Source organism: Cynocephalus volans, chromosome 11 (genome assembly GCF_027409185.1).
Source record: "Cynocephalus volans isolate mCynVol1 chromosome 11, mCynVol1.pri, whole genome shotgun sequence".
Classification (NCBI taxonomy): domain Eukaryota; kingdom Metazoa; phylum Chordata; class Mammalia; order Dermoptera; family Cynocephalidae; genus Cynocephalus; species Cynocephalus volans.
In genome coordinates, this window is record NC_084470.1 from 124076184 (window position 1) to 124088688 (window position 12505).

General features: G+C 48.0%; 1 protein-coding gene across 1 annotated transcript in view; it reads left to right on the forward strand.

The window, feature by feature from the left end:
- Positions 1-12067, forward strand: part of LOC134390259 (immunoglobulin-like and fibronectin type III domain-containing protein 1) — a 37555-nt gene extending 25488 nt beyond the window's left edge. Inside the window, 4 exon segments of the mRNA XM_063113474.1 lie at positions 827-1022; positions 1699-1998; positions 2753-3195; positions 11951-12067. Coding sequence (XP_062969544.1) covers positions 827-1022; positions 1699-1998; positions 2753-3195; positions 11951-12067 — 1056 coding nt within the window.
- Positions 12068-12505: the final 438 nt, after the last annotated feature.

Consider the following 12505-nt stretch of genomic DNA (forward strand, 5'->3'; position numbering starts at 1 on the left):
TTGCAGACTCAAACCCAGATCTGTCCTACCCTGAATAACATGCTCTTAACTATTAGACCATAGTAATGTCACTGGTAATGGTGACAAAAATATTTTACACACACAGTGTTTACATCCTAGGCCTGTTCTCTGTGCTTTCCATGTATTATTAACTCCTTAAATCCTCAGGACAATCCTATGAGGCACGTTGCTGTTAGGGTCCCCATTTGACCCTGTTGTCCAGTGTGCCCAGTACCAATACCAAGGGTCCCTCAGGGAGGAGTTCATCAACCATCAAAAATCAGCTGGACTGGCTGCTCCCTGTCCCCCAACTCTGTCAGGGTCACCACTGTTCTGAGCCAGGCCACCATAATCTCCCTCCTAGACTACTGCATGGATTCCCAAGTCATCCCCTACTAGGGGTCGTGGGCACCAGGGTGGTTAACACTCCCCTCCCTATGAGTCCTTTCTCACTCTCGTTCAGTCCCTCACCCTACCATGCGAATCCAGAACTAATTATGTTTTCCTGCTCAAATTTTTACAACGGCAGTTTATCGCATACAGAATAAAATGCAGATGTCTGTATGGGTGTGACACGGAGGGCACTTAACATTTTGTCTAACCTCCAACCCAGCTTCCTTTCCTGTCCCGCCATTCCTACCACACCCACCTGCCAACCCTACCCTTCATCACCGCCTCTCCACCAGCTCGTCCCTAGTCAGGCACTTTCCCAGCTCTGTGTTCTCCCTGAATGCTCTTCTCACCACTTCTATCTTAGTCCCAGCTTAAATGCCATCACTTCCACAAAACTTCCCTTTCTCAACCTTTCCTTGCTTTTGTTTCCCAGGCTGTTCCCATCCCTGAAGTGACCTGGCTGAAGGATGACTTGCCTTTGCCCAAAAGAAGTGTAACCACCACCAAGGATGGCCTCACCCAGCTTCTGATTCCTGCGGCCAGCCTCTCGGACAGTGGCCTCTATACTGTGGTGCTGAGGAACCTTCCCGGCAAGGAGGCTGCCCACAACTTCCTCATCAAGGTGGCAGGTGAGGCAGGCATGGCCCCGGGCTCTGGACTCTGGCTTGGCCACTCGCCAGGCGTGGAGGTTTCCATCCTGCTTGATCACGGGTCTCCTCCATTCGACCATGGCTGGGTGTGCAAGGTGACCGCACCATGCACCCTTCCTATGTGCTTGAAGATAGAAAGAACGCAGGGACAGTTATGTCACATCCCCCTCCTGGAGCCTCAGTTATTCTCCATTTCGGGTCAGTGAGCAAAGGCTCTTATCACCATTACACGGCTCAAAAGAGTCGGTGGGAAGAATTGTCTGTGGCCCATGTAAACGATAAAGGTTGTCCTCTCCTGACGGTGACTCCTACACAGCCCTCGTGCTGGAGGAGTTTCTGGATACAAAGAAATGATGAAACAGACTAACGGTGGGGGCTCTGTAACTTGGTTTTGTGAAAGCCCCTATCTCTGTCCAAAAAAGCACTCCATGACCTGTGTCATCTTACTTAAAAGCTAAAGCGAATTAAAGTTATTCCTTTCCACCCTCCTGAGAGCCCTGTGGCCCCTAGCAGAGCTCTTTCTGGCTCTAACTACCTTCCTGGCAAGACGGCATCCCCCGGGGCCCCCTGAGGACTTGGGCAGGTGAGGAAGGGCCATAGCAGAAGCCCCGCTGTGTCCCCTCGAGCCCGGGCTCCCTCTGCCCTCTCCTTGCAGCCTGCCCGCAGGCGCCCGGGCCCATCCGCCTGCAGGAGAACGTGCCCGGGACGGTGACAGCCGAGTGGGAGCCCTGCCCGGACGAGGCCCAGGGCCTCCCGCTGCACTGCGCGGTGCTGACCCGCTCCTCGGCGCACGGTCCCTGGCGCGAGGCGGCCGACCGCATCCACACCAACCGCTTCACGCTCCTGGGCGTCCTCCTGGGCCACGAGTACCACTTCCGGGTGGTGGCCAAGAATGAGCTGGGGGCCAGCAAACCCTCGGACACCAGCCAGCCCTGGTGCATCCCCCGGCAGCGCGGTGAGTGGGACCCCGGGGACAGAGGAGCCGGGGCCCTGTGCTGAGGCAGAACCCAGGGCAGTGGGTGCGCGGCTGGGGGCCGAAGGGCAGCCACCGCAGAGGTGGGGGAGCAGGTCCCAGTGGCCAGCTGGTCCTGAGTCCAGCTGTTGCCCTTCCCACCTTCTGCCTGATGTACACCTGTACTGATGTCCTCTGTGTCCCTGATGCAGGGCGGGTGCCACCTCCTGGAGAGAAAGCGAGGGGCAGTAGGTATTTGGGTGTCTGGGATGCCTTTGGGTGGATTCTCAAAAGCAGTGGCAGGTAATAAGATATGTAGAGGTTAACGTCTCCCCGAAAACAAAGTGCATTTTACAGACAAATAGATGTGGATCTTAAAAGCAGTCACTAGAAAAAGCAGGTTTTTAAATTGGATGGAGGATTTCATTTTTATAAAATACACGAATGTCTGGAAGTTTCCACACCAAAATGTTAGCTTCAGTCATATCTGTAGGTAGTGAGATTACGACTGGTTTTTCGTCTTTCTCGTTTTGATTCTCTGTATATTTTGATTGCTAGTTTGTAATAAAAAAAAAAAAAATTGCAAAGATAATTTTAGGAAAAGGATTCGAGCCTTGGGGTCCAGATTTGCAGGTAAATGTGGCAGGAAGGCCCAGATAATGCCTAAGTAGCATCATGAACTTTCTACCAGACTCGGCCTCAGCCAGGCCTTCCTCACTTTCTCCCTCCTCTCTCTGGCCCCCGGTTTGCACCACAGACAGGTTCACAGTGAAGGCTCCAAGCTACCGGGAACCCGACCTGAGGCAGAAGCCCCGCTTCCTGGTGGGCCTGCGGTCCCACCTGTTGCCACAGGGCTGCGAGTGCTGCATGAGCTGCGCCGTGCAGGGCTGGCCCCAGCCCCGTGTCACCTGGTTCAGGAACGACCAGAGCCTGGAAGGAAACCCCACCGTGTATAGCACGGATGTGCTGGGCGTGTGCTCCCTCGTCATCCCCAGTGTCACCCCGGAGGACAGCGGCGAGTACAAGGCTGTGGCTAAGAACACGCTGGGCCAGGCTGTGAGCACTGCTATCCTCATTGTTATAGGTACTGGTGGCTGCCCGGACAGCGGACCAGACTGGCAGCGGGACGAGAAGGGGAACCAGAGGCACAGCCACCTGCCTGCCTTCCGGGAGCCCTCAGGGGGCCCATCCCCCTCTAGAGTAATTGGGCCAGGGGTCAGGAGACCAGGGTTCTCTGCCTGACTCTACACGAACTCTCCGTAATTTAAGCTGGCCTCACTGGCCCTCCTGGAGTCTTGATTTGCCCATTGTGAAATGAGTTATTTGGAGTGGGTGAGCAACTCTTGATTTAAGGGTACGTACCACCCACCAAAGCTTCCCAGTATGGCCTTGCAACATTTCAAGGTAAAAGACTAAGGCTGGCCAGTTGGCTCATTTGGTTAGAGCACAGTGTTGTTAACATCAAGGTCAAGGGTTTGGATCCTTGTAGTGGCCAGCCAACAACAAAAAAAAGAAGAGATTAAGAGGCTTGTTCTGCATTGCTCTTTCATAAATATGCCCAGATATGGACATTTAGTGCCTAAAAAGCCATGCTGATTCTCTCATTGGTAGTCTCCTTTTCAGTAAAGCAAAAGATTTATGTTAATAAGAAAACATTTTTCCTCAATACTAGTTAAAATATCTCATATTTTGAATAGCAATAAAATAAGATAAAATAAGCTGTAAACACGTGTAGTTATTCAGAATTCACCTCTGTGCAGAAATGGCCCTTCAACACTGGACCAGAACATTTCTCTGTAGCATGTATGCTGCGGCACTCAGCAAGCCACTGTTGGTGTGCCCAGCTTGTGTACACATATGGTCCTGGAAAGAAGCTGGTGTTTGTGGGTGGCTATGGTTGCCTGGGGCACTAGGAAAGGACTTTGCCCAAGCTCAGAGAGCACATGGTGGCTCTGGATTTGAACCCATACCCCTTGATGGCAGTGCCTAACCCCCATGCTGTATGGCTTTCACCCCTGAACAGGTATGTGGTGTGTGGGCAGGGGGGTTGGGGGGGTGGAGCAGCCCCTTCCCAACCAGCTGGAATATCCTATGTTGCAGAATCCAACTCCTAGTTCTGCCTCACCCTGGGATGGCCCTGCGTGGTCCCACAGCCACAGGATGAATGACAGATCCCTGAAACTTCACTCCCGACAACCATGCTGGCCTGGAGAACCAGTCTCAAAAGATGGAGGCCATGTCCAGAGCCCCTGGGAGACAGAAATGAGGGGGCTCCTGGGAGGTTTAGCCAGGAGGGCATGGAGTCCTTCGGGAAGAAAAACAAGAGGCGGGGGACATTCAGCCTCCCAGCCCCAGGTCAAGTGACTGAACAGAATGACAACAAACCTCCTAGACCTTCATCACGTGAGTTTCTTTTTTTTTTCCACTTCAGGAGATCCAGAGAGAACCCTCTGTAGGATAGAGGCCAGCTCCTTGTATTCCTAGGCTGGGCCCCTCCGAGGGAGGGTAGGAACAGCCAAACCTGCTGGGACTACAGGGAAGGAAGAATAAGTGAGGTCAGAGGACCTTGATGAGGACTAGGGTATTGAGGGCATTGTGTGTGTGTGTGTGTGTGTGTGTGCGTGCGTGCGTGCGTGCGTGCGTGCGCGCGCGCGCTGGGCAGGGGGTATTTTCTGTACTTCCTTCATTAGAACATTAGGCTGATGTAGACAAATCACTTGCAAGTTAACTTGGGGTTGGTATGTTGGAGAAAAAATTCCCCAAGCAAAAGCCTTTATACCAGGCTCCAGTTGGGAGTTTGGGTGGGTTCTGGCTGGAGGGAAGAATGGGGTCAGAGTTGGGCTCTCGTCCTGCAGCCCAGGCCTGCACCGTGGATTGCAAGGGTGGGAAAGCCGAGAAAGGCTAGAGGGTCTACGTGGCAGAGAGGCCTCCCTTACTACTGGCCCATGTCTCCTGCACTCCTCTGTCTGGCAAAAAATCCTGTGAGCAGCAGGGCTAGAGGTTTCCCTGGTGTGATACGTGTAGGAACCATATGTTGGGGTTGCCTAGGACTGCCATATGCCTGTCACTCCCTGGGGCCAGAAAGAGTCTGGGCTGGAGAGAATCCCGCTCTAGGATCTGCTCTGTGCGTCCCTGTCAGAGAAACCACCATGTGCCTGAGGATTTGACTCCCACTCAAGGCTCTGTGAGCCTGGTCACTGTATCTGCAGTCCCCACTGCCCCATGCTACAGGTGGGTTGGGACACCTCCCTTTTCTAGAAGCACCTAGCTGTAAGCTACCACCATCTCCAGAACTTTCACCTTCCCTCACCCTCAAAGCATGGACCCTGCATCTCTCAGACTGCCAGGAAATATCCCAGGGTTCCCAGGGGCCAGAAGGCAGGAGGGAGCACTGGGGAAGGCCGGTGTCAGTTTGGAGGCCTAGCAGGTCACCCGACAAGCTGGGACATGGTCCGCCCTTCACTCCTGTACTAGTCCATTTCTGTTGCTTATAACAAAATACATGGAACTTAATAATTTATAAAGAAAACAAAATTTATTGCTTACAGTTTTGGAGGCTGAGAATTCCAAAGTCCAGGGAACACTGCTGGTGATGGCAACAGCGAACCAGGATCTCACATGACAGAAAATGGCAGAGCAGAGAGAGACTAACCTCTCCTGTGCTCTTCTTTTTAAGCCCTCAGAACCATGTCCCTGACCACCATTTTTAATCCATTCACTACAGCATGATCCTACAATCTAATCCCCTCTTCAAGGACCCACCTTTTAATTACCTTAAAATAGGATTTCCCATCCTCAACAGTTACAGTGGAGATTTGAGCTTCAATGCGGTTGAGAGGGCATCTAGTCTACAACATTCCACCCCTGACCCCCCAAACTCATGTCCTTTTCACATACAAATAAATTTATTTCGTCTCCAAAGTCTTGTTTCAACTCAAAAGTCTAAAGTTCAAAATCCAGGCTGTAAAAACAATACAAGTTATTTACTGCCAAGATACAATGGTGGGAGAACATAGGGTACATATTCTAACTCCAAAAGGGAGAAATAGACCAAAAGAATCAAGTAACAGGTCCTAAGAAAGTCCCCAAACCAGCAGGTCAGTCATCAAATCTTAAAGCTGGTGAATTGTGTACCTTGACTCCATGTTCAACGTCCTCTGCACATTGGTACGGGGGTTGGGTCCCCAAGTCCTCAGGCAGCTCTGCTTCTATGGCTTTCCTACTCTGAGGCCATCTTCAGCTCTCCCAGGCTGGCACTACACGCTGGTAGCTCCACAATTCTGGGGTCTCCCTGGTGGTCCCACTCCCACGGCTCCACTAGGCGTGGCACTGGTGGGGATTTTCTGCTGCAACTCTGACCCCACATTTCCTCTTGGCATTGCTCTAACAAAGGTTCTATGTGGTGAATACACCCATGTAACAGCTCTATTCCTGGGTCCCCAGGCTTTTCCATACATCCATTGAAATTGGGGTGGAGGCTCCCAAGCTTCCACAGCTCTGGCATTCTGTGGGCATGCAGACCTAACATCTATTGGATGCCGCCCAGGCTTATGGCTTATAGTTTCCAAACCTGTGGGTACAGCCACACCTGGGGCCAGTTTTGCTACAGCTGGAGCAGCCAAAGCAGCTGGGGTGCTGGTGTGGGGAGCAGCATCCCGAGGTGGCCCTTGGCAGCGAGCTGGTGAAGGGCACCTAGGGCCTGTTCCCCAAGACCATTCTGTCTCCCTAAGCATCTGAGCCTGTAATGGAGCCACAGCCCCCAAGATCTCTGAAATGCTTCCAAGGTCCTTTTTCCCTTCTCTTGACAATCCCTTTCATCTGCACTAATCTCCTTAGCCAACAGTCCTATACCATTGAATTGTTCTCCTGGAAGCGCTCTCTGCTTCTCTACCACATGGACAGGCTGCACATTTTCCAAATCTTTATGCTCTGCTTTCCTTTTAATTATAAATTCTGGCTTTACATCATGACTTTGCCACCTTAACTCAGCATAGGCTGTTGTAAGTAGCCATGCAACTTCCTGAATGTTTTGCTGCTTAGAAATTTCTTCTGTCAAATGCACTGGGTCAGCACACTGAAGTTCCACATTCCATCAAAATGTGGGGCATGAACAGAACGCAGCCAAGTCCCTTGCCAGTTCGTACCAAAGGTGATCTTTGCCCCAGTTTCCAATAAATCCCTTCTCGTTTACATCTGAGATTTTTCACAGAATGGCCTTCACCGTCTGTATTTCCATAAGCATTCTGCTCACCACCACGTAACCATTCTCTAAGACATTCTCAACTTTCCCTGGTTTTCTTGTCTTCTAAACTTTCACTAGCAGCTAGGCTTTTCTAGCCTGCTACTTCAAATTCTTGTAGTCTCTTCTCAATACCCAATTCTGAAGCCAGTTCCACATTTTCAAGTATTTGTTATAAGCAACATCCCATTTCTCTGGTACCAATTTTCTGAATTAGTCTGTTTCTGTTGTTTAAAATAAAATACATGGAACTCAGTAATTTATAAAGAAAACGAAATTTATTGCCTACAGTTTCAGAGGCTGGGAAGTCCAAAATCCAGGGAACACATCTTGTGGTGGCAACAGTGACCCAGGGGTCTCACATGGCAGAAAATGGCAGAGCAGAGAGAGACTAACCTCTCATGTGTTCTTCTTTTTAAGCCCTCAGAACCATGCCCCTGACCACCATTATTAAGCAATGCACTACAGCATGGTCCTACAATCTAATCACCTCTTTCAAGGCCCCACCTTTCGATTACCATAATAGGACTTCCACCCTCAACAGTTACAGTGGGGATTTAAGCTTCACTGTAGTTGGGTGGGGGGTAGGGGCATCCAGTCTACAGCAACTCCCACTGTTCAGATCCTGGCTTCTGCTTTCCATGGCCTCCTCTCACACCCGATGGCCGGTCAGATGCAGGAAAGAAAGAGCACACAGATCATAGGAAGAGGGATTGAAGATGGATGTCAAAAACTTCTTTTTGAGAAGCCAGAATATGAGACATAGGGAGAGCTTTCTGAATTGGAGAGATAATTGTCCACCCAAAATAGATCAAGAGTGTCCTCAAGAGGCAGGGATATGGCCCAGATGACCTTTGTCTATATAGGCTATGGTTCATTCCTGCCCCCACCAAGGAAATTTGCAAGAGCCATTTGCCTTGGAATTTCTCTTGCATCTGTACCCTGCTACCACAGCAGGCCCAAACAGGGGCCACAGGAAAAGAAGGAAGTTCTTGGAAACTGAGAGGCCATGGCTGGAAACCTCAGCCTATATGGGGCTGTTCTCATCAGTGCTTCCCATGCTGCAGGGTCCTGGAGTAGAGGAAGAGCAGGGCTTCAGGCCTATAGTCTGCAGTGTCAGAAATGGGAAGAAGAGGGGGTTTGCATAGAGGGGGTGACCCAATGCTCATGGCATGCCTGGCCCTGAGTAGAGGCTCATACAGCAAGGATGAGAGGAAAGCCAATTCTGCACTTCTAAGGGTAGATGGGGGTACAAGGACAAAAGACTGTAACCCATGATGGCTTCCCAAGACACATTCATTCATTTGATGAGCCTTGAACAGGCACTGTAGGAGGAGATTCAAAGATGACTCGGACATGGGTCCAACCCTCAAGGAACCAATGGTAGGGAGGAAAGACTTGTACACCAAGAGTCATAATCCAGGGTAGCAAGTGATACCCGCTCTAAGAAACGCACCAAAAAAGTCCCAAGGAGCTCAGAGGAGAGATGCTACAGGCTGAGAGCCTCAAGGAAGGCTTCCTAAAGCAGTAACATCCTTGAAGGATAAGTAGGGACAGGACAGATGAATAGGTGAGGATGTTTCAGGCAGGGAGCACACCATGAATAAAGTCAAGGAGGAAGGAAAGCACAGATTGGGTTCAAGAGCAGGCAAGTGGTTTTGTTGGACAACTCAGGATGACCTACATAGCTGTCACAGCTCTTTGGTCTAATGTAAAAGGAAACATTCCTGGAACAAATTTTCAGGTGTTCGTGTCCTCTGCAAGATATTTAATATTTAATCTCTCAGGGCTTCAGTTTCCTTATCTATAAAGATGAAGATAATAATAGTACCTTCTTCAGAGGTGTGTTGTGAGGATTAAAATAATTTATATATGTAAAGTATTAGAACAATCCTTGTATGTGAACACGTTTGCTGTTATTATATTAGTGATTAAAAAAAAAAAAAAAAAAAGCTTTAGCAAACTAGGAAAAGAAGAAAATGTCCATAACTTTAAGAAAGGGCTTTTACAAAGACCTGCAGCAAACATCATAATTAACGTTGAAATGTTGAAAACATTCTCTTTAAAATCAGAAGCAAGACAAAATATCTACTGTCATAATTTACAGAAATCGTTTCTGGAAATCATCATTGTTTTGCAGCTCCAAACCAGTGAAAGAAAAATAGATAAATAAATATATAAGAATCAGAAAGAAGGAAACACAGCTGGCCTTACTTGCTGATGATATAGTTGCCTATATAGAAAATACAAAATAATCTGTGGAATTATGCAAATTGTTAAAAGAATTTAACAAGAGTTCTGGATAAAATCATTAATATGCAAAAATTATATGTATTTCTATGAACAGCTAAAATCAATTAGAAAATGTTACTTTAAAAAGATATCATTTTGGATAGCAACAAATATATGAAACACCTAGAAATAGATCTAATAGAAGATGTACAAAGCCCACATGGAGAAACTATAAAATTTTATTGAAAGAAGTTTTAAAAGGCATAAATAAATGAACATACTATGTTCCTGGATCGAAAGGTAATATTAGAAAGATAGCAATTCCTCCCAAATTCATATATAGATACAATGCATTTCAACAAAAATCCTAATACAGCTTTTTTATGCAAATTGACAGTGATTCTAGAATTTATGTGGATGAGCAAAGAGCCAAAAATAGTGAAGACATTCCTGAAGGAGAAGGAAAAGGAAAGGAGAAAACTTGCCCTATCAGATATCAAGACTTATTGTCTTTGTAGTAACTAAAACAGTACGCTTTTTGTATATCGATAGACATATGGAATAGTAGACAAGAACAGACCCATGCCTATGTGGAAAACTGATGTACGACACAGTAGGCATTACAGATTAATGGGTTGAGGATAAACTATTTATTAAGTTGTTCTAGGACAGCTGGTTATAGAAGTGAAATGGAATCCCTACCTTACACCATACACAGAAATGAATTCCGAATGTATTAAAATTTATACATAAGTGGCAAAACTATAAATCTTAGGAGATGCTATAGGGAAATATCTATATTACTCTGATGTAGGAAAAGATTTCTTAAACAACGTGCCAAAAGCAAAGCCATAAAAGAAAAAATTTCAAATTTGACTATATTAAAATTATGCGTGTGTTTTCATCAAAAGACAAGAATATGAAAGGATAAGCCAGAGTGGGAGAAATATTTGCTACACAAATATCTGTCAAATAATTATTGCCTGTCATTAGTACTCATAAAGAATCCTTCAAATCTTCAAATCTCCTCCAAAGACAGAGGTGGTGAAAAAAATAAAACAAAACAAACCACCACCACCCCTTCAAATCAATGAGAAAAACATCTCAAGAGAAAAACTGGCAAAATATATAAGCAGATATTTAAAACAAGAGGCGATACAAATATTGGCCCATAAATATATGAAAAGATGTTCAACCTCACTTGTAACCCTAGAAATGCACATTTAAAGCACAATTGTATGACATTTCTCCTGTATCAGACTGACAAAAATTAGCAGTCTATGACAAGTGTTGGTGAGACTGTGAAGCAATGGGAACCCTCACCCACGGCTGATAGGAGCGTAAATTGGGGAAACAGCCTGCCATTCCCCGATCAAGTTGACCATCAGAATTACACCCTACGACCCAGCAATTCCACTCCTAGGTATACAGGTTCGATAAGAAACTTTTGCACACGTGCCCCGTGTAAAAGAATGTTCATAGCAGTATTGTGGCTATTACAGTATCCCCAAACTGTAAACAACCTAATATCCATCAACAGTAGAACAGATTCAAAAATAAAATATAACAATATAATTAAGCTTTGAAAAAGAATGAACAACGGTTTTATTCATCAGCATGGACATATGGCAAAACAATGTGAAAGAAACGAATTACACAGAGTACACGCAGTACAAGTCCATTACATAAAGATCGAAACTAAGCAAAACCAAACGCTATGTTACCTAAGAATACACACACACACGGTACGAAAACCAGCGAGTAATTAACGAAAGCGTCAGGATGGCGATTACTCTTAGGGGTAAGACTGGGAGGGACTAAGGGGAGGTCTTTCAGGCACTAGGAAATGGGCTATTTCTTAATTTGAGTACTGGTAACATGGAGTTTTATTCTTTAAACAAACAAAAACCTAATACATTCTTGCATGTACGATATATTTAACAATAAAAATAAGTAAAAGTAATAAACTATTGCACAAAACATTTGAATCTCTTCTCTCTCCCCTCACCTCCCCTGGTTCGCCTTAACTGATTTTGATACGCAACAGAAAGTAGTTCGAAGAGCGTTGTTGAATGCATTCATTAACAAACCTAAATTTTTAGGTTTGAATGCGGGTTTATTCAACTGAGTTGCGTGTTCTCTGTTCTTAATTTTAAGGTGTGTGAGATGTTTCACTTGTCCATGTTTAAAGCTACATGAACATTGCCTTTTACTTGTACATTATACCTGAAGTGCAATGACCCCGGGGCAGAAAAAAATATTCCCACGCCTGCAGTGAGTTGTAAGAGCTATATAGCGTCATTGGGGACTGACTGCTGTGGTGACAGTAAAGGAACCACGAAGACTTCATCCCATGGAACGCGCCTGGAGCGTGCGCAGACCAGGTGAGGCCGCCTGGCGCCCCGCCCACCACGCGCAGCCTGGCCCGGTCCCACTCGGCCTCCACCCGGCCTTCCCTCTCTTTCCTCCCATTGGCTGTGGGAGCACGCCAGCAGCCAAGCAGAAGCCGGTTGCTCTGCCGACCCTCGCCCCGCCTTCCGGGGCTTCGCAGCCGAAGCACCGGCTTTCTCTAAGGCGGATGTGCAGTGCGCCCGGGCCTGAGCTGGAGGCTCAGCGCTGCTGGGTGGTCGCAGCCCAGCCAGGCGCGGCGCGGACACCGTGGCGAGGCACTGCCGGGAGAGGGCCAACGGGAGCCCCACGGACTCCCCGCCAAGGCCCCGCGCCAGAGCCCTGGGCTGTGGCCGCAGAGGCCGGCTGCTCTTGGCGGTACTGTTGCTGCTGCTGGCGGTGGGCAGCGTGGGGCTGCAGGGCTGGCTGCTCTCCGTCCAGCTGGAGGCGCTGCGGTCGCTGGCGTCCACGGTGCAGGGGCTGCAGGAAGATCTGGCTGAGCTCACAGAGCAGGTAGCCAGTGGGCAGGCCCTGAGGCTCTGCAGCAGGTGGTGAGGGTGTAAGGCAGTGTGTGCGTGCAAGACTCACCGGGGCCTGCTTCTCCCCCATCTTGCCTGTCTCCTAGCCCTGCTCCATTCTGTCATCCCCCCA